This window comes from Diadema antillarum, unplaced genomic scaffold, assembly GCF_040938485.1.
Source record: "Diadema antillarum isolate AM-2024a unplaced genomic scaffold, OU_Dant_1.0 scf00000071, whole genome shotgun sequence".
Taxonomy (NCBI): domain Eukaryota; kingdom Metazoa; phylum Echinodermata; class Echinoidea; order Diadematoida; family Diadematidae; genus Diadema; species Diadema antillarum.
The window spans coordinates 6,125,782-6,148,134 of NW_027270960.1; the positions used below are offsets into that span (position 1 = coordinate 6,125,782).

Sequence of the window (22,353 nt, forward strand, 5' to 3'; positions counted from 1 at the left end):
CCAGAAATGTTTGCATGCATTTTAATTTCATGAATCTTGTGAGAGCCAAAATTCGGAACATTAAAATACATGCAGAAATTTCTGTCTACACTATATAACGCATTGGATGCCAGTAGGAATTTGTGAAAAATTCATGTGGTGAAAAAGGCTGTCGGCTCCAATTCACGAAAATTTCATGCTGCAAATATGTCTTACTTTACAGCAACAATGAAAGTTACATGCAAATGCAAAAAGGAAAACATATTACAACGCTCTCAGGGGATGGTTAAGTCGCTTGAGTTAATTTCGTAACAGAACCAGCTGAAACATGTGGCAATGGAAAATTTGACGAAATGCTGATGAGCTTTCAAATTCACAGCAGACTGTCACTGATCTCCAGGCATTCCGGACATCAAATTTGACTGGTTACCATCAGGGATACTGGTACAAAAATGCAGCAATTCATACCCAGCACACTGCAATGTACACAGCGATGGCAACACAAGGGATCTTTCAAAGGAACAAGCATTTTACAAAGCATTTCACGGTTTGTTTGAGACTGAAAAGCCAAATTACCCTTTTTTCATAACATGGCATGCTTTCATGTGTGAGACGAGACTAGAAGGAAAGTGAATCATCATGCCATGTACAAATGTATTTCGTAAGCGCAATATTTTACAAATTGGGACTTGTAAGACAACTGCGTGTGTGGCTGAATTTCCAATCAAGAACCACAGCGAGGAAAAAAAGAGAAATGAGCATTATCCCAGTAAAAAAAAAGAAAAAAAAAAGAGAAAAATGACAATTTTCTCCTCTTTGAGTTAATATGCAGTGCACTTCTGTTAGGAGAGGCAATATCTTGTCATGCCAGTTTTTAATTTCAGAGCATCAGTTGACTTGCAAAACTTGAGAAAATAAACATACTGCTAAACATTATTTTACAGTATCGGTCCATATACATGTGTAATGTTTCTCCTTGCTTTTTTTTTTTAAACATGTCTGAAATCACCACTGCTGAGCTGTTATTGACATCTTAACATTGCCTACTGAACTTTAAAAAAATGAGCAAGCCAGTGGATAGAGATTTACCATCTCTCTGTTTTGCCTCATCTCAAACTATGCGATAAACTACACTGCTGCTGAGCTGGCACTGTCAACCCAAGTATTCTCTACTGTATAGTTTACTTTTTCTCTTCTTCTTCTTTCTTTTTTTTTAACAAAGAAAGGCAGGGAAAGGCAAATATCTGCATGAATTATCTATCCCTACACATTGCCTCGCTGTCACTGAAAATAAATTCGATCATCTTGCGTTATATCAAAGCGTTGTTTGAGGTACATCATTTTTTGTTGTTGTTACTGCTGTACAAACAAGTGGAGGGAGTCTCATTATTTCTTCTTTTCACTTTAATACTCATACATATTCCCATGATTTTCCTTCAAAATGAACTGATGTTTGACATACATTGTCCTTTGACACACTGTTAAACCCGCTGAGGACGTGCTGATTTAGCTACAACACGCATTTCCCATAGACACTTGCCAAAGAATACTCGGGACTCGTCCTCAATGGGTTTAACATACATTCCTTTTCTTTCTTTTATTTACAAGGAGAGGAAAGGAAGAAGTGATGTCTCGATAAACCACACATCTTTGTTGCTTGTTTCTGTCTTGGAATCACAAACTGCAAAACAAGCACCGTCCCTTGAGATCCAGCTCCTAACGTTGTACCTCTATGCTGAGGGTGTAAGCCTGGTCTTTGCTTTTCCTACTTACTACCACGTCGGTCATCAGCGACAATCGTGGGCTACGCTTCTTCCTCCTCTTTCTTTGTTGTGGTCTCCTCCACTCTCCCCTTCTTCTCGGCCGGCTCTTCTGCGCCACCATCATCCTCCACAGATCGCTTCGTTCCCTGACTCTGTCCTAGAGTGGGGTAAAAAAAAAGGGTTGGGGAGGAGGAGGAGGTGACATGATGATGCTAATCTCAGGTCTAAAACATTCAACCTTAATGTATTTTCCCTGCACTTTCCCTTCAGGGTTTGTCATGAAGGGACAAGTTCTTCTTGATATACATACGGACTGAGAGAATGTAGGAACATTAGTAGGACACATCTGAGGAAGTTTGAGGAAAATTCATAGAAAAGTAATGAATTTTTGAAGTTTCAGTGCTGCCATCACTGGACAAGAAGACTAAAACAGCTTTGTGCTGTCACATGTGTACAACAATATACAGAAAATATACAGAAATTTTGACATATTTTCTTGCTTAATAGAGCACTTGATTTACCTCTTTCAGAAGGCAAAAGTATGCGCTGCTAAGTACCGACGTTGCAAATTTGGTTTCAAAAGTTGCGTGAGACTTGAAAAAAGAAAGTCAAGAAAACTCATTATGAAGGCATAGCCTCCTCACGTTACAGAATTATAGTGCGAAAATCCCCCCAGCCCTTTTAGGGTTAACGTGAAATTTTGCTTTTTAAGTGCATAATAACTATAACTTGTCTTCTCTTAGCCATAAACAGCCATACAGGAAACTCTTCATTCAAGATGTTCTGCATACCTTCTGTGTTGCCATTGGAAGCATCATCGCCATCACCTTCATCGTCGCTGTCAAACTTGATCTTCTTGTTCTGGGGTTGATCTCTGCGGTTGCCCCTGTCACCACCTCCTCTCTCGCGTCTGTTGAATCCTTTCTGCTTTTTACCTCTCCTCCCTAGCAAACATGCAAAGTTTCAATCAAAAACATCACAAAAACAACTGATGAAACGGAAACAAATGATTTTGGAGAAGGAACTTGACTGCAACAAAGTCTCAAGTCAGTCTCTTGGACTATTCATCTATCTGCACAGCTATCTTGGTATCTCCTATCTTTCTACTCGTGAGCCAAAGTAATTTGGGCATTTCAATGAAAAATTGGAACTGACATTTTCTGGCAGGGCATAGACAATTTAAGTGAGATTATTTACTTCCTTTTTGAAATGGCCAAGTAATATTTGATGCTTTTGAATAGTTCTTACAATTTCTTCAAGTTTTATAGAGACTGATACATTAGATGAATCATCTCTCTCCTTCTTCCCTATTCCTCTTTTCTTCCTCTCCCCCTTCATCTTCTCATTTTTCTTTTTCTTCATATTTTTCTACTTTTTCATTCCACCTCCTCCACATTATTTCCTTTAATATCATTGCAGCATTTTTTTTTTTGATGTACCCCATCAAAGATAAAGACAGACAAAAGATAAGAAACCATATAACACACTGTTCTTCATGCACACAAGAGGGCTTCCACAGAAAGAGAAGGGTAATATCATATCTGTAGTCAACAGACCCTCAGCTTAAAACCACTAGACCAACACAGAATATATTTGCATAATCTTCGGGACTAGTCTGTATTTCAGCCTTTTGAAAGTTTCTCTACACCGCACTGCCCTCGCTTACCTTGCATCTTTTTGATTCTGGCTCGTGACTTGTCCTCAAAGACCTTCTTCCAGTGCTCCTCTTCCTCCTCCCCCTCCAAGACTCTCAGTGTTAGCTCACAGTCCCGGATCTTTAGGGCGCCCTCATTGGCAGCCTTGGCCTTATCCAGCACCTCCTGAGCTTTGGTTTCCCCACTGAAACGAATGGTGCCCTGGAATTTGGGGTAAGCAAAGACAAAGGCTACATATCACAGGGATACCATTTTTTGGGTGTTTTTTTTTCGGTAAAAGCATAAATTCAGGCCCTGGTAGCACCAAAGTTCGGGTCCCTTCTGTGTTTTAAGCAGATTCTTGTAGATGTAGCGTACTTAAGGTCCTCTCTTTCATTCTAACTGGTATCGCTGATATCAGTGATATCAGTTATTTCAAGACTACATTTGCATCAGCTGGGTCTAAACTGTACCTGTCACAAACAATGAGGGCGCTGTTGCTGTTAACAAGGCGTCATAGGAGTGCTACTTGGAGTCACATAAGACTAGCGAGAAAAATGAAACCATACAAAACTTGATGAATTGCTTTAAAAAATGATCTGCAGGTAATTGTTGATGTCAATTTTTCCTCTGCAATCGACACACATTTGTACAAAATGTGTGGAGTAATGGTGAGAGCACATGATTTCAGTTGGGTGACGTCAAAAATGCAAAATATTCGCCAATAAGGTAGGCCAACAGTATTGCAATATCAGAACATACCTGATTGCAATGTTTTATCATCAATTATCGATAATCGACAAACTGGGTCATTGCAGTATCGATCAATTTTCCATGTGAGAGTGAATTGCATGCAACTCCACTACTGCTGGGGCATGATCAATCGTCATGTACCGTTTTACCCATTTACTACTAACTGGTGAGGGTGCTTAACAAACAGAAGTCGGGTACTCCGATCTGAATCATTTTAGAGTCTTGATCACAAAATACTCCAAAACAAATTTGTAATTATCCTGGCAGATCGTGTCAGCCAGACAAGTTCCTTGAAAGACCCTTTTGACATATTGCAAGGAAATTCAAAATGGCGGAAGAGGAATTTGAGCCCTTCTGATAACTATTCTATCTTTCAAAGAAAGTTCATATAAAATACAGGGCTTGACATTGGCAGCGGTCCAATGGCTCGAGGCCACTAAAAATTGGTGTCAGGCTATCAAACTTATCTTTGGTTGGCTGAATCAGGCAACTACGATTCAAAATGGATAGTTACTTTTGCTTTTATTTCAGGCCACCAACATTTCAGGTTTGAAGCTTTCAGTGGCCTGAACCAGCCACCAGACAAAAAAAGTTAGTGTCAGGCCCTGTTATGTTTTGCCATTATGTTAGCATAAAGATGTCGTGGGCAGACAAATGTCCATTGGTCAATATACCAACCTCTGTCTGACCTCTAGTGAAGTCCACCCACTGGATATCGCCGTGGTCACCAAACAGTTCCTTGAGGTCCTCCCTCGATGTCTGGTCGTTGACCCCGCTGAAGTGAAGGACGCAGCCCTTCTCGTAGTCGTCAAATTCGCTCTGGTGGAAATTCATAAGATATTGACAAATCACTGTACAGGAACCACATGCAGTCAGTATCACTTTCTAAACTGAATTTAAGTATTATTTATTATGGTTTTCAATTTCAATTAGTCACATAATCAGAAAAAAATATAAATAAAAAAAACAACAATAAGGAAATATGCCCAGTTACATCTTGAGCAAACTATGATATCCCCGGTTGAGCGTCTTACGAGAATGTGTGTATGTGTATCTGTGTGAGTTTGTGGCAGATCACCTAATACAAGATTGACATCTCCCTCTTTGCAAGAAAATTAGGCCTGAAAAATACAGCCTCCTTTTGCATGTCAGACAGAGTGTATTAGTCTCTTACCAGAGAGGATGGTATGGCAGCGTGCAACAACACTCAGCTGGACTCAGACATCAGCCACATGATTGTAGGGCAGCACACTACCCACCTCACCACCCTTAGCTTAGTATGCCTTGAATGTTGACTATTTCATAACTGAGTAGAACAACCTTAGAGTTAGACCATATCACATCTTACTGCTTTACAATACAAATTCATTAGGAGCAACAACAACAACAACAACAACAACAACAACAACAACAACAACAACAACAACAACAACAACAACAACAACAACAACATCAACAACAACAACAAAAAGGTGACTTGTACCTGCATGGCTTCAACTTGGTCCTTCTCCTTCTGTTCTTTCTCTCTGTAAATAAAAATGATGCACAAAAATTAAAATAAATCAAGTTCACCAATTACAAATAGGTACCGGCCTTAACACTGAGAAGTTGTTCCAGTACGTACTATGCAACTTTGTCCACCTGAAAATGAAACAGCCTCCACAATAGGAGAAATACATTTACAAGCTGGGAATACTGTTTCATCAAGACATTTCCTCTTTAGTGGGTAATTTCACTTCTTTTGGGGACCTATCATACAGAAAATATGGAGGGTGAACCTTACTCCTTGGATCTGAAACAGAAAGTAGGTTCTTTGTCGCCTAGATTGGGGACCCCAAATATTGTGAACATCATGCATTGATGGTTTCAGTGTCACATGTACATTAACACTCTTCTGTCAAACTGAAAGCTAAACTAGACTTTGTCATTTTCAATTATGCACACACAAACTGCTGATCATCCATATCTCTATGGCCTCTTGCCAACAGGAAAACAACAACAACAACAACGACAACAACAACAACAACAACAATAACATTATTCAAACTGTGTGAAGGTTTGCACAAGATGCCATATTGTATTTAAACCAGCATGTGACTTTAATCACGTCATGCTATATTCCTCAGCCATCCCTCGGAGCCGTGCTCCTCTTTTGCTTTACACTTTATACATTGTAACTTTTCTTCTTTGGAAATTACACAAAGAAATTCAAATCCATCCAGGATGCTACAAACAGAAAGTTCCAGATTTATCTCCAGTGAAATCATGAAAAACATTTCCTTCAAAAGGTGAAATAATCATTTTTTTTTTATTATTACAATAACATAGCAAGTGACCAAACACGAGTGACACCTCTTCTGTGTGAATATGTCTGGCATCGATATTAGTGTTTTGTAGTATCAGAGACTCCAACCCCAAGCACCTTCTGATCTGGAGATTCTCCTGCCTGAAACCCTTAGCAAACGGGAGACTCCAACTTGATGTGTGCGAAGCGCGAAATTCCCGGGTTCTAGATGCTCTCTGATGCTATCTAAGACTTATTTTTTCAATATACGATAGAAATAAGTAAGAAATCCTTTCCAACGGGAGACAAAGAGCCAGGGCGGGAGAAATTAAATCTCAAACGGGAGAACGGGAGATTTTGCAAATATGGGTTTTCGGCGGGAGATCTCCCGTCGAAAACGGGAGAGTTGGAGTCTCTGTAGTATCATGGGGTGAGAAGAGAAGGACAAAATTAGAAGAACTTACTCAAGTTTCTTCTTTTTCTCATCATCTCTCTTGACCCTCCTCTCCTCTGTTTTCTTCTTGAAGTAGTCATCCCTGTGCAGAAGGACATTGGAAATAAAAAAAATATTCAAAGGAAAGTTCAAATCATGATTACACTTCACTCCCTGCCAATCAGAATGACTCTGTCATATTTTCACTTCAAAAATACTGGGACTTACCCTTTACTTTTCTCCATTTTCTGTCGCTAAACTGTACATTGTCTGTTGTTTCCTTTGTATCTGTCATGATAATTGCTAACAACTTTCTAAACCATCACCCATTGCTTAGAATCTGTGTGGGAAAAGTCCCATAAATACATTATCTTAAAAACAATGTATTTTTTCAACCACAGAAATTCAAGATCACTGTACTCATTCTTGTAAGAGTACTTGTGTTTTGCACCAAATTAATGTTAAATTATACATTCAATAGTATTCCAGACTGCCAGTGCAGCTGTGATCAATGTTGCTAGTCCTGTTACTCAGCTCTGTGCAGCAACTTTTTCTGGGAGTTTTGCGTTTATCCCCTTTGTAGCACTTTACGGGCATTTATTCAGCAGTTTATTTGACTAAGTGTCTATTTTGGTCAGTTCACCATGCCAAGTGACAAACCCAGCTGGCTACTTGAGTTGGTACTGCTGACCCTTGACCCAGCCATGAGCACTACCCTTGACTCCTCCTCCGCCCACAATCCCCACCACCACCACCACCACCACCACACTAACAACGTTCTGTATCCACTGCTTGGTACCTGTCACACCATAGCTGTCTGCTTCACTCAAGGAGGCCATAACATGCAAGTCATTTCAAATTTTCATTTCCTCTCAGACAGAAACCACCTGTCTCATCAGCACTAATAAACTACTCGCGAGTGCACTTGTGATTATCAGTACTAATTTTACACAAGTCAAGTGATGATAATTCACCATGCCAGGTGGAATGCTATAACTATGTAATTAATGTCTCAATGCTCACAACATATCTATCAGATATTAACTCTCTATGTGCCATGCCTGACTCAGTTGACGGCGTGCCAGGTTCGCATATTCTGCTCAAAATGCACAAACCCGCCCAAATCTATCAATAAACCACCAAATGCCACAGCACAAGGAAAGCGCTTCTCTGATTCCTTCCAGTCACATGTAGCTTGCATCTTATGTAGTGATTGACTGTCAAGTGATGTTCCCGACTAGATTTGACGGTAAATTTGAAGTTCCTGTCAAGTTTTTCTGTGCAAAACTCTTGCATCTATAGCACACAATAATGTAGCTAACATCTATTCGACAGAAAAACAATCATTGATTTTACATCAAGGAACAGCATGGCATTTTCTCTACAGTGTTGCTCATGACATGTCCAGGGTAACATTAATCTGTAAGTGTTAAATTGATTTGAAAATAGAATGTTTTTATCACTACATCACTACGTTGCTGTATCAGAATAATGTGGCACACAGAAGTTTACACCATGGCACTAGAAGTGTTAATCTGAAAGAAATTCCTCAGGTAGACTTACTTTGCCATTTTAATCATCTCGGTGTCATTAAGCTTGACATCCTCTGCGGAGATGAACTTCTCGGCCGCTTCTTGTGATTCATAAACGGCAAAGATGGACCCCTAAAATCAATATAAACATGAGACAACAAATTGCCTTCAAACATCAATATATATAGGTGTCTCTGTACCAAATTAGCACAGTCAGTCAAATCCTCTTTGCAAGTAAGAGAGTGAATGTACCGATGATGTAAACAGGCAATGACCTGGAAAAACATACATTAACAAATTTGTTTAGTAAACTGAGAGATGATCGGGCTAATGCAGTTGTTACTGTTTAAAGGACAAGTTCACCTTCATAAACATAAGGATTGAGAGAATGTAGCAATATTAGTAGAACACATCATTGAAAGTTTGAGGAAAATTGGACAATCCGGTCAAAAGTTATGAATTTTTGAAGTTTTTGTGCAGTAACCGCTGGATGAGAAGACTACTGCAGTGTGTGAATAACTTAGATGTCACATGCGTACAACAATATAAGGAAAATATAAAGAGAATTTCACAAAATTTCATCTCTTGAAAAAAGTACACATTCCCCCGACTCGTTACCGACAAATGTTATGGGTAATATTATTCCCCCTGCCTTTAGAAAGAGTCAAGTCAAGTGCTCTTTTATTATGCGAAAAAAGTGAAAATATGTTGAATTTTCTTAACATTTTCTTTATACTGTTGTACGCATATGACTCACAAGCTGTAGTAGTCTCCTCATCCAGCGGTTCCAACACAAAAATTTTAAAAATTCATAACTTTTTAATCGATTGTCCAATTTTCCTCAAACTTTCACTGATGTGTTCTACTAATATTGTTGCATTCTCTCAATCCTTATGTTTATGAAGGTGAACTTGTCCTTTAATCAAAGCGATTCAGAGGTAAGATCTCCATCCTGATTTGACATGCTTCCTGATTAAAAGAGATTAGACATTGATTCATCCAACAGTACGTTGACTTGAATGTGATGGGCCCAACATATCATATACTGTAAAGCAAGATATTTTTGTGGCATGAAATTTTTGTGAATTGGGGAGGACAGCCTTTTTGCAGCATGAAATTTGCTCGACTTGCTGCTGGCATTCAATGCATATAGTGCAGACAAGAATTTTTGAATGCATTTCAATTTTCACAAATCTTTGGCTCTCTTAAAATCAAAGTGCATGTTAACATATCTGGCTTTACAGTACTTACCACACTTGATATACTCAAGCTCATAACTATGTATCTCTATGCATTTTTTCCCCGAAAACCCCCAAACAATTTTCATACAAAAATTTCTAGTCTGAATAAATATCTGGTGAAGTTAAAAAAAAAAATGGAACTCCTCACTGAATATGATTAATACCCACATCCTAAAACTGAGAGATTTAGCTCATTCTACAATATTTTTGTGTGGTTTGATTGAAGTATACGATGTTACCACGGTAATGCATTGCTCACCATTGATTACAGGCTTGTTTTGCTCACGTAAAAATTAGTCACATGTGCCAAATTTCAAGTCAAATGCTCAAAACCTAAGGGAGTGACCAAAATCCACTGGTAATTTGTAAAGTTTTCATTTTAAAATATGTTGTTACCATGGCCAACACATTGTTCAACATTGACGAAAGTTGAAGTTTGCACATCTGCATCTAGTAAAGGAGTCACGTGCGTCAAATTTCATTCATTTGGGAATCAAGCTTAGACTTTTGTTTCACCCATCTCAACATAATCCATCCAGATACTAAGGAATGTTCATGGGGGGGGGGGAGGGGGAGGAACAGACCTTGAACTTCCTTTCCTTGTCCCTCCTCATTTGGATGTGGATGCAGGTGCCAAACTGGTCCATGAAATCTTGGATGGCGTCAAGGCTCTCATCCAGAGCAAACCCTTTCTGTAAAGGAAGGATATAAATGTGACAGTTATACAAGAGTGTCATCCCCTACCCCCCCAAAAAAACTTTATCTGTCGTATCAAAATTTACAACACACCATAAAGTGGTTGCCTACATGCTCAATCAAGTAAATCAATTAGCCAATTACCACCATTAATTAACATAAAACAGAGCTTATGTAAAACAATTTAAAGAAGAAATGTGTCTCTATAAATTGACCTTGAAGAATGTCGAACAGAGTCTGACATCCTGAAAGTGCCATTTCACACCACGTTCTAGTTGCTTTCAATGACTTATAATCAAATGAACAGAATGTAAAGGTTCAATTATAACTGGAAATAAAACAATACGGTTATGAGATTTGTGAACATTTTTTTGCCAGTGATAGCGGTTGCAACCACATGTACACATTGGAGAAGATGAATGCCTCACCTTCCTAGAGCTGTACAAAAATAGTTTCAAACTTTAATTTTTGTTTTGACATGAAATCCACGAGATTCGGTCGCACATCATTTGCATCAAACTATTGCAGTCTGGCGATAACCTGACAAAGACAATTAGAAGACAGAATTTGTAGTTGCTATAGTAGCAAACCAAAAACATTACTGTTTTTAAATACATTTTCTAGTTGTTGTTGTTATTATTCAAGCAATGGGAAGGTGTGAGCTGATGTCATTGCCTATTCTAACTAGTGCATGTGGTTGCAGCCAATTTCACTATTCTGCAACAATGTGCAAGACTTGAGAATTATACAGCTTTCATATTCAATGTCTGCTTTCGATGAAACCTCTACCATTTTGTTCGTCTACTCTCACTTACAATTTTATTAGTTAAAGTTTCACTGAATAAGTTGCGGAGTTCCACAGTATTGCAACTATTTCAGCTATGCTCTACATCCCATGTGCCCTAACAGTGCATTCCATAATGTAAAATCAAAGTGATGGTACCATAATGGCAATGACATTAACTGAATCCAAAATGTATGAGACTGTCTGAACTGTCAGATGTAAATTGATTTAATGAAACTTGATTGACTGTTTCAGCCGTCCACACAGTGTTTCTCTGACTGAAACTTGTGTGTTGTATTGGGAATTCAACCGATATGAATTCATTGTTATCATTATCATTATCATAAACATCAATGTTTATGAAACAAGAATCTGTTTCCTCACGCAGGAGTAAAGCACATTGTATGAGGAAATGTGAGAGATTGATGCAGGGAGAGGTAAGCAACTTACGCAGTATACGCTTCTGGCCCTAATGGACTTCCAGTAGTTTGCAGTCTCCTCCGGCAGTGGCTTAGAGGGCGCCCTTCGAATCTTTAGTTTGTCTTCACTAATCTATTGGAACGTTATTGAATTAAATGATGGATTACAAATAAAAACAATCGGTAACATCATTCACATTCAAGACAGACTCACAGTGACAAATTTGACATACAAAGGAAATATTTGAATTGATACATTTTTTATGCAATCAAACATCAGATTCCTCATTGAATTTCAGTTAAAAGTACAATACTATTAGACCAAGAGAATGTTAGAATTTCTATCAAAATAAAAAAAAGGCTAAGAAGAAATGAAAATGTGTGTGTGTGTGTGTGTGTGTGTGTGTGTGTGTGTGTATGTGTGTGTGTTTTTTTTTTTTTTTGGGGGGGGGGGGAGAGGGTGGGTTAGGGTTAGGTTACAAGCCCTCCCAGTTACAGTGAAGCCCTTACAGATCTACAGTACATCACTGATAGCTGTTCTCCAACAAAAGCTGCTACAATGTTTTCTTTAAATGATTTAGCTTCCACTTTGTCATAATGCATTATCAATATCCTTAAAAGTCCTGTTTACCTTTGGGAGAAGTGATTTAAGAAATGTTCAAGATATCACATTTGATGCATATGTGTCAGTTGTATCACAAAAAGGTTTTCGCAATAAAGCCTAAAATATATGGAGATATCACTATATTTCTCGATAAACTATAACTGTTGACGGTTTAGTCTGGAAACATCTTTATTATAACTATTGTTCACATTTTGTATATTTAACTATACGTAACATTGATTAAATACTGATTCAAATTTTTACATAAGTTGTTTCTATCCCTAACTCACATTTTAGAACTAGTTTCAAGCACTAATGCTGAGTTTTTGTTTCATCTGCAAATGGTAAGTCATGCTTTTAAGCGTTACTGACAAACGGCTCTTTTCTCATCAAGGCATCTGGTATTTTGAACAGTGTAACAGCTTTTCCAAAATAACTTGTTTTGTTCTGCATTGCAGACTACCCTGCAGGGCAATTGAAAATTATGCAAAATGCAAATTAGGACATAAGGATCTAACCTCCATGAGACCAGTTGGCGACTTTTCCAGGGCTGCAACGATGACACTGAAGTCTTCAGTAAGAGCCTTCAAGCGGTTGAACTTGATCATAATTTCCAGTGGAACCCCTTGTTAACGATCACTTAGGTCAAGGAAATTAATTTGGAACAAACTCAATTTGTTGCATAAAGAGACCATACAAATGCAATACATGTTTGCTTATGTAGGATGCTAATTCTTCTTTGTAAGACCTTACAAGTTAAAAACCTATTGTTAGAATAACACAGGATTTTGAAATAAACAAACAAACAAACAAAAAACAAAACAAACAAACAAGCATGCCAATGATGGAGTTTGTTTCTGAATTACTTACTTTTTTCAAAGTGACCCATTCAAGGTTGCGTACTTCATACAAACAGACAATAGCATGCATTTGATCACTGCTCACTTTCAGAAGATTCATAATAAATATTCAAATGTAATAGTTTCATGTTAAATACAACTAGAAAGGCACTTGGAGAGCACAGACCTCTGCCAAGCAGCTCATATCCACCCATACATTCATGCTGAGAATGGCTCTAATTTCCAAATGGTAGTAAAGGAAACCTTTCTGTCAAGTACAAGAGTCTACCTCATCAGCAGCTTCATGCATACTGCGCCTTGAGTGCACTCCCAGTGTGCGTATGCAAACCTAAAAAAACAAAACAAAACAAGCAGCTTAAACTCCCTTGTGTGTTGGCCCTATTTGCCAATCATAATCTTCCATAAAATAAGTATACTAGGTAGAGAAAGTTATCCAGATCACTATCACAATTCAATCATCTGTTCTTTGTGTCATTGCCAACTTTTCCTGTAAGTTTCATCCGAATCTGTTCACAACTCTTCGGGTTATTCTGCAAAGAGACAAACAGATAGACAAACAAACGAACAGAAACAAATCATAAAACAAATCCTCCTTGGTGGAGGTTACAATGAAGCTTTGAAAGGATACATCCATTGTCTTCTCTGATCTTCAGTTGCAGGAACCTGTCCCTCTTCAGGTTTGAATCACCAAAGTAATACTGCAAGGTAACAAACAAAACATATAATGAAAAAAACAAACAAACAAATATTTGATCCTTACATATATTTCAATAGCAGGGCTCCTGATGATTTGCAGATTGTTATAACAAATCCTCAAAATAGTTTACCAAATTTTCATGCAAAGATGGCTCAGACTTTTTACAGATCTGCAGAGACACATCTAGAACTATGGTTAAAAGTTCTGTTCATGATCAATACCAGTATGTGCACAATGCTGCTCCACAACACTCTCACTAGTCACAGCATTAAAATGCCCTACAGTCTTTGTTTTGAATTTGTATATTGAGAAAGCCTTGAATTGAAATGCATGGACACAGCATGTTGGCATGTTTTGCCCTAGTTTTACATTCTACAGTAAAAATGTTGACTTTATGTATTTTGACTGACAATTAGTTTGACTTACGATGCATACAGCCACTGAAGTAAATCTTTACCTTCAACTTTTGTAGGCACCAAGTGGATTTACATTCAAATTAATACAATGAGCCATGATACAAATATAAGTAGTTATATTCATCTGCATACATCAAACTAATCATCTTGTCCTAAAAGAAGCAAAAAAAAAAAATGCATGAAGAACGTGGCAAGAACAAAAAAAATACATCATGTGACAAAAAAAAGATACATCTTGTAGATGTCTTCTTAAGTTCTACACATGTGAGGGTAAAAATTTACATATAATGAAAGTTTAGAAACATGTGCCTACCACTTTACGATGTTTCTACATTCAAACTGCATCAGAGAAAACTCAAACAAACAGGAAATTATTTCTTATTTTACATTTAAAGCAGCTCAAAACATGTGAATGAACAGCTCTAATTGGGCGATAATTCAATGTTCCTATTGCTAAGAATTTCAAGATATACACGTGTAGGCCTACATGTATTTCAACGTCTAATAGTCTTACCTCAATCTGCCTGGAGATCTTCTTTGCCAAAACGTCATCTCCTTGACCTTGAGAGCCTGTCTCTGCCATTTCCAGCTCTTATTTTTTGTTGTCTCCTCAGCACTGAAGGAATGATTTGTGCATTTAGCAGATACTGAACAGTCCTAGAAGAAATACATATGATGACCAATGTCAGTGATAACATCGAAGTTGATTTAAATTCAATAGTCAACAACACTCAGTCAAAAACATAACACAAACAGTTGAGTTGTCGTAATTTTCAATACAACCCTGGGCACTGTTTCATAAAGCTGTTCGCAAAGTTACGAACAACTTTACGAGCGACTGGTGATCAGTTCTTCTGATGGGCTATATTTATCAGAATTTCAATAATTCAGCACAAGAGCATGATCACCAGTCGCTCGTTAGTCATTCGTAACATTACAAACAGCTTTATGAAACACCCCCCAAGTCCTATAATTCTACTCAATTTACATTACATATTTACTAGCTTTAACCAAGGAGGTGTTATACACGTGAACATGATTGTTTACCTCCCTGACCCTGATTTAATTCACTGAACTGAAAGTGCAGTTGGTGTTAAAGTCGGACGATTGTCGCCCCTAATGGTGCGTTATTTCGTAATCTCCCGAACGACCAAAGTTTGTGCATGCAATTGCGCAATGCCAGACTCGGTGCTACATCCATAAACATGTGGGACACTACGGTTTGCACTTCCACTGTTCATGAGCGATGATGTCATGTCTCGCTCAGCGCACTGCATGCACCATGCCGTCGATTCCTACCATAGCAGACGACGGCAAGCTAGTATCGGTTGATGATCGGTTCACTATCGCTTTCAACTATGAAAGGTTTTCCCTCATTGGTCGGCTTGCTCTCCCACAATACCTTCTGAAAATGACATCATCGCTTTACGTTGATACCATGTACACCTCCGTGGCTTATTGGAAAACAATGTAAATTTTCCGTATAATTTCGCCCTATATTATCAAATTTTCCGGCAATTTGTGCAAGGAATGTGTCATCGAAGGAGTAGTTTTGGTCATACATGTAATTTTTTTTTCATTCTTGTGATATTCTTGAATGAATTTTTGAGCGATTTATCTACGTTTTGATACTACTTTTACCGTGTGCGAGTATGTACAATGTATGTGCGGGGATATTTGAAGTGCATAGATCAATGCTGAAAATGTTAGATTTCCGTAGCGAGCAACCAGCGGTGCGAGGCTGTTTTAGAGTACGTATACAAATGGGTTACAAGAGCGGGATAGTGTGCAGTGACTAGACGCGCTGTCCATGCTAGCGGTGCAGCAAGCGAGACATGGTGCTCACAATACACATGGCCAATGCAGTTGTGGCTCAGCCAATCAGCAACAAGGTAAGACCTGTCAAGCGCATTGCGGAGCGGAGAGAGCCCGAGAAAGAAGAGGCCAAGATATTTTTAGCTCTTCCTCGCAGCGATCGCACAGTCGATAGTCGAGATAACGATATTCTGTACGCAATCGGGAGTTGAGTGGTGGAGTGGCAGGCATTCTCAGTGGGTTCTGGGGCGACATGAATTATGCATGTCGGGGATCTGCCCTTGCGCTGAGTTGACTGAGTTGCTGCTTAAACTTGTGTACATGGCATACGGCAGTCAAACCGTAGTGTGCCACTGAGACACGTGTACGTGCGTGTGTGTACGCATCATACACAAACATTGTGACCACAAGCTGCGGTGATTGGAGAGAGACCAGAAGACGCGTGGCTCTTTTGGCCTCTTCATGCGCATGCGCACTGAGAATGTGGCTCGGGCAGCCATTTTGGGTCTGGATATTTATAGTCTAAAGTGTTGTTCGCTGACCCATTGAGCAAGCGCTATTCTCATTCGATGTCACTACAATTACACGCAGCCCGGGCTGCACATCTACCCTATTCGCATACGTTGTCATTTTCAGCGGTGGGTGTACGTTTCCTTCATGAATATCTTTATTAATTGTAGAAAACTAAAACATAAGGAATCCCCATAGTCTACGATATTCATTCAATAATCGGTATGTGATTTTTTTTTAAAATTATGTCAAAAACCCACCACAATTCGTGATTAAAATCAGGTCTGTAAGCGTCAGTATTGCTTCACTCCTCATCTTCTGCGTGTTATTTGAATGGCAATCACTCTCGCTACAACGTAGCGAGTCGGAAAAGTTCATGAACTTGTCGGAGCGGAAGTGACCCATGAAAAGCTAAAAGGTCAAATCAGGAGAGCAGCACGTGCGGAAATACATTTGCGTTGCAGACGACAAGATTTATGTAACACACAAAACACAAGGGCGTACGTAAAATGCTACCACGGTACTTCCGGTTGAGCATTCGTGGTAGTTCGTTGATTTTGTAAATCATCGCACAATCTACTCCGAAAAATTCAACTAACGGAACCGAAGGTCTGGATACCAACAAAACACCAAATTTAACTCAACCATCAGCAAAATACGAGGTAGGTGAGTGGTAAAAATCATCTTATTGGGTAAAATAAAACAAAATAAGACAGTGGGGCACACTCAACTTCTCCCCCTTCTTCAAACCTTACCTACAATTTCCCTAAAACATCAGGGAAAACATAAACAGTAACAAGAAGGTAGGTCTGCAATTATTTTATAAAATAATTTTGTATCAGTTGAATTGTTCATTGAAATCTAAAAGTTAATCCTACACCTAGCCAACGTTACTACAGGAACCAAAATGAAAGACATGATATTCCTTTAAAAAAAATATTAATTCATAAATAATTTAAAATCTACAACATGTTGTAGTTTAATCTAAATGATGGATGATTTATTATTGCATTTCAAGAACTAAGTAAACCAGGAAAAGATAAACAGCACCCCTCTCCAATCAGTTCACACACTCTCGCGACCATCTCACAACCAGATTTCCCATTGATTAATGCACTTTCCTCCCATATCGCTGGTTCAGGCAGTGGACATGCCCTGAGATTTCCCGTCGGCGGTTTTTTGCGATACGATGGTAGGCAGCAAGTTTGGTATCATTGTAAAGCTGACATTTCACTCGGTCAGAATACAAATGTATGTATGAAAACTGCTGAAAACTCTAGTCTAGGGGTATGAAAACAGCCTTCAAAGTTGCTTTTTCAACACCCAATTCAGGTAAGATCGAACAAATCCTGTTGAATTTGATACTCATACTCAAAATTATTCGGGTTTTTTTCATAAATTCGTAGCAGCAGTGTTCACTGATCGATTCACACAAGTGTGCTCACGTACAGATACCAAAATCTCGTGTATCACGTTACTTTCTAATGTGATGCCTAGCTCAATTTGCAGTGACGCGATTCAAAATGGCGGCCTCCATGACTCGATCGCACCGTTTTCACGGCGCATTTCAAGTGCAAAATCCGTAAACAATTTATTGTTCAATATTATCGCAACATATATTTTGACCATTTACAAACATCAGAGTGTGAATATATGAAGTTTCAAGTGAGATTGAAGGTAAATTGATAACAAAAATTAATGAAATTTGCAACCATGTTTAACACGTAAACAGAGTATAGAGTAAAAGCCCCAATTTCCGGACACTTAAGCTTTTTTGCAATATTTATTCAACTCAAATAATACTCCACAAAATTATCTATAATAATGTATGTTAAATATATCAACCTAATTTTTCCCAACATTGATTTTGCTAAACAGATCATAAAATTTCACAAAATCCCCAAATATTATGACCTTGTCAATTCCCCAAAATTCGGACAGCGTCTCCAAAATTCGGACTCGCGCGCAATGTCAATACGCATACAAGGCCGCTGAAAAATCCGCGCGCGCCATACCTTGTTGGTGCAAGGTTGCATCGGGGATGTTGCGGCGCCCGTTCGTGTCCGAATTTTGGGGACTCTGCACTTGCATTCAGCCCCTGTACATTTATTCACTGCATCGGCACGTACGGAGATTTTGTTTGTATTTTGTATTTTTGAGGATACCATCACACTCTGAGCTTGCGATAAACGAAAAATCTCGCAATAGAATGGCGTAATTTTTCCATTTTTAGCGCTTTTTCGGCGACCCGATTCTTTACACAGGACCCAATTTGCGCGCGCTTTGGAAAAGTTGCGGCGATTCCACGTTTTTGACGGCAAAATTTGGGATTTTAGATGGATTTTTGGAGGTGACTCAGGCACTTTCCTGTGGTGAATGAGTGTGCTAGTATGTGAAACGATGTGATATGCTTGTGTTGTGACAGTCCACTTTGCTGCCTTGTGATAAGTGGCAAGTGTCCGGATATTGGAGGCCGGCTGAAAATTGGGGTTCTTACTCTACATCGGAAAATGCGCGGCCGGTTTGGCATCGCTAGTTCGGATACCAACAAAACACCAAATTCAACTCAACCATCAGCAAAATACGATATAGATCTAGACCTCCAGACTCTAGGTGGGTGGTATACTGTTAAAATCAAACAAAATAAAAGACATTTTTTGTGGTCTTGCCGTCAAAAGCGACGGTTGTTTACAACGTTTAAACACTGGCACATGTCAGACTGCTGTGTTTTGCACAGCGGTCTGGTCAGGCTAGGCCATGAGTATGACTAGATCCTAGCTAGTAAAGTAGTAAAATTTTAAGCGTACTAATAGTAGTAGAGTAAAATATCCCGTTTGCGGCAGTTTAAGCATTGTTAAGAGTTTTTCCAACTTGTAAACAAATCAGGCAAATTATTTTCAACCATTTCATATAGACAAGATTATTCATTAACGCAATTGTTTTCATGAAAGAAATTTACCATTGACCAACGCAGTTTTCATGATTTACCAGGGCAAAACCCGGCACAATTTTCGCCGATAAAGGCGATATGCGACGTAGTATTTCTGCTTGCGGCACGATGTACAATCCCTATGCAATACGCGCGTGCCCCGCGATCTTTGGCTGAACGCCTTCACATGTCTCGCGAATATTGCGTAAGCGCCAATTCCCATTGCGAAAGCACGTGAAAATAGCGTGCGCACATGCATTGGCCGCAAACAAGATCGCAATTCTGGCGGTGTTGTTGATGTCTTTCTCGTGTTTTTCTCATTTTTTTCGATGGTAACATCCACTTTCCGAAAAAAATGGCGGCCCACATCGGCTCGCGAAAATTCTATTTTACGTGAGGATATGTTTTCAAAATCCAGGAACATCGAGAAAACGACAAAAAATCCAGTTTCTTGGACCATTGTTTCTTAACTGTTATGTTAAGAAGTACCGAAAATTTCATTTTGGATGCGATATATTGTCATTTAGGTGAGAAAATTTCACTTTCGTCAGAGATCGTGCCCATTTTATCGGTTGGTTTTTGTTGATTGCTAGTGTGTTAGTATATGTGTAGTGTGCATGTAACAGTGCAATGCTGTGTTTAGCTGTATATTACCGTGTATGTTGTACCTGCCGCGAACGGCTGCACGGCCGCTTACTGACGCAGTTACTCTATAACTTACCCCCCGGTTAGATGTCGACTGTTGTGGCCTGTGCTTTGCACAGCGGTCTGGTCAGGCTACATTTGATACAGAATACGAATGGGGGAGGCAGGGTGTTGCGTTCATCTCCGTGCCGCACAAACCACTGGCCACGATTGTAAGGCTTTAAGTTGGTATAGTGAGAACACCATCATGCTACAGCAGACGCACACCGTTTAATTACATGGCTACAGGACAACTAACGTGGATCTCTATATGTGGGACCTCACCTAAACAACGAGGAACGATATATCGGTAAATATCTATTAAATTCTTTGAATTAACTTTGTTAATTACTCTATTTAAGATGAAGAAGAATGCTAAAAATAGTGCACTCACCACAAGTTGTCACAACCTTTATGCAAACACGTGAAATGGATCACCTCGGCGAAGCGAAGAGAGCTGAAGAGGTCTATCTGATTGCAACACTAACCACGTTGTTACAATGCACTTTCATCATATCACACATGGTACGCGTGCGTGGGATCGATACTGTACCCGACCGCTTACCGTGCGATGATGCGTTGCATATGAATCGGGATGGATCGTATCCTTTTGCAAAGGCAGTAGGACTCGCACGCACACGTCCACAGCGATCGGATCGGAGCGAGCTCGCTAACTCTCGCAGCTCGCCGGTCGTCGCGCGCTGTGTGTGCGTGTGCTGATAATATGGGACTGACAGCTGAACAAGGACTCCTATTATATTTACCTTTTTGGTGTGTGTGTGTGAAATAAAAAAGAGAAAAAAAGGGAAAGGAAAGGAAATTTATAGAGCGGCGTTTGGTGTAAATTTTCCAAAGAGAACGGAAAACGCCACTAAACACAAAACAACAACAACAACAACATTTTGCCCGCTACGTCTACGAGTGAGTGTGTTCATTCCACTTCAGACCAATGAGAATCCGATACTAGTTTACACTACTTGCATCACATATCGTACTCAGTATTTTAGGGCCGTATTCTGCAGTACCGTGGGGGAGGGGGGGGGGGGGTAACCATATGCAATATGAAGATTTATAAACCGTGCGAGAACATTGCCAGAGCCTAGCGGGTGGAATATTGTTGCTTGGTCATAGTTGTTTTGTTGTTCAAATTGATGATGTTGATGGATTTTCAAAGTTAATCAATGCCAAGATATAGACCAACAGAAAACAGCTAATAACCATTTCACATAAGATCTTGCAAAATATTTACAAATGAATTCTATATACCAAGGTGCTAAAGGCGCTAGCCAGATTGCACTGGACAAGTGAAATTGAAGTCCGGCAAGTGTTCTGGAATAATGAGAAATTATGCTTTCCTAAATTCATTGGGCGAGCAAAACGTTTTGAATTCACTTTTCTTTTTTCACTTTTCCTCCATTCAAACCCACGAGGTCCAAAGATGAATAACTATTATTTTAATGATGCAACGTAGGCTACGTGACAAATTTTCTTTCAGCAACTTTCACAACGGAATGTATAGTTGTTGTTGTTGTTGTTGTTGTTCATTTTCCATCTGTGAAGATGGCTGGATAGCCCATATTCAGCTACAATAAGCTGGTCTTCCATGGGGTCCAGTTGGATGTGGGGTGGGACCACTTCACCGGGTTAGACACCCTGCTCTTTTCGATGAATGAATGAAGCGGGATCTTTTACGTGCATGAGCTGTGACTCTCTCATACACGGGACCTCCATTTTATGTCCTATCCGAGGGACTAGTGTTTTGCCTCTTGCTAGAGGGGACGGTATGTTTACACACAACATTGCTCAGTCCAGACTCGGGTTCGAACCCGGGCCGCGTGGTCGTGAGGCAGACGCGCTACCGACTGAGCCAACTCACCGCCCTTGTGGTTGAGACCTCACTTCACGTTTCTATTTTTTTTTTTTGTGTGAGATAATGAATAACCTCTCGTGAAATATGAAGGAACATGTATTCAAAGAGGGATTCAACATTTTTTGATGAAAATCTTTTTAAAATTTGATGAAATATCCAAAACGGAGCATTCTTAGTAAAAGGTGGGACCCACCTTTGATTAGGATCGCTTTGTTTTACTTTGTTTTTGGATGTCTCAGCGATTCAAAACCCGATTTTCATCTAATAAACTTTGAATGACTGCACCACGACTGGTCGCAACAATAAAAAAGTTCAACCAACCCCTCCAAAAGGAATAATGATGACTCAGAGGATGGATTGTACGATATTTTGATGTTTTATGTAATAGACCCATTATTATGGCATACCAAAAATTTTTGACAGATCCTTAATTATACAATAATAATATTT

General features: G+C 39.2%; 1 protein-coding gene across 1 annotated transcript; it reads right to left on the reverse strand.

Moving 5' to 3' along the window:
- Nucleotides 1–1,076: 1,076 nt before the first annotated feature.
- Nucleotides 1,077–20,527, reverse strand: LOC139716904 (lupus La protein homolog). Its single transcript, XM_071628428.1, has 13 exons — nt 20,428–20,527; nt 14,610–14,752; nt 13,611–13,680; nt 12,641–12,747; nt 11,550–11,651; nt 10,204–10,311; nt 8,410–8,510; nt 6,878–6,949; nt 5,613–5,655; nt 4,808–4,948; nt 3,409–3,598; nt 2,534–2,686; nt 1,077–1,899 (listed from the first exon to the last, which is right to left on the reverse strand). Exons 2-13 carry the CDS (start codon nt 14,676–14,678, stop codon nt 1,784–1,786), a joined length of 1,272 nt encoding a protein of 423 aa, XP_071484529.1. The 5' UTR covers nt 14,679–14,752; nt 20,428–20,527; the 3' UTR covers nt 1,077–1,783.
- Between the last annotated feature and the right edge of the window lie 1,826 nt (nt 20,528–22,353).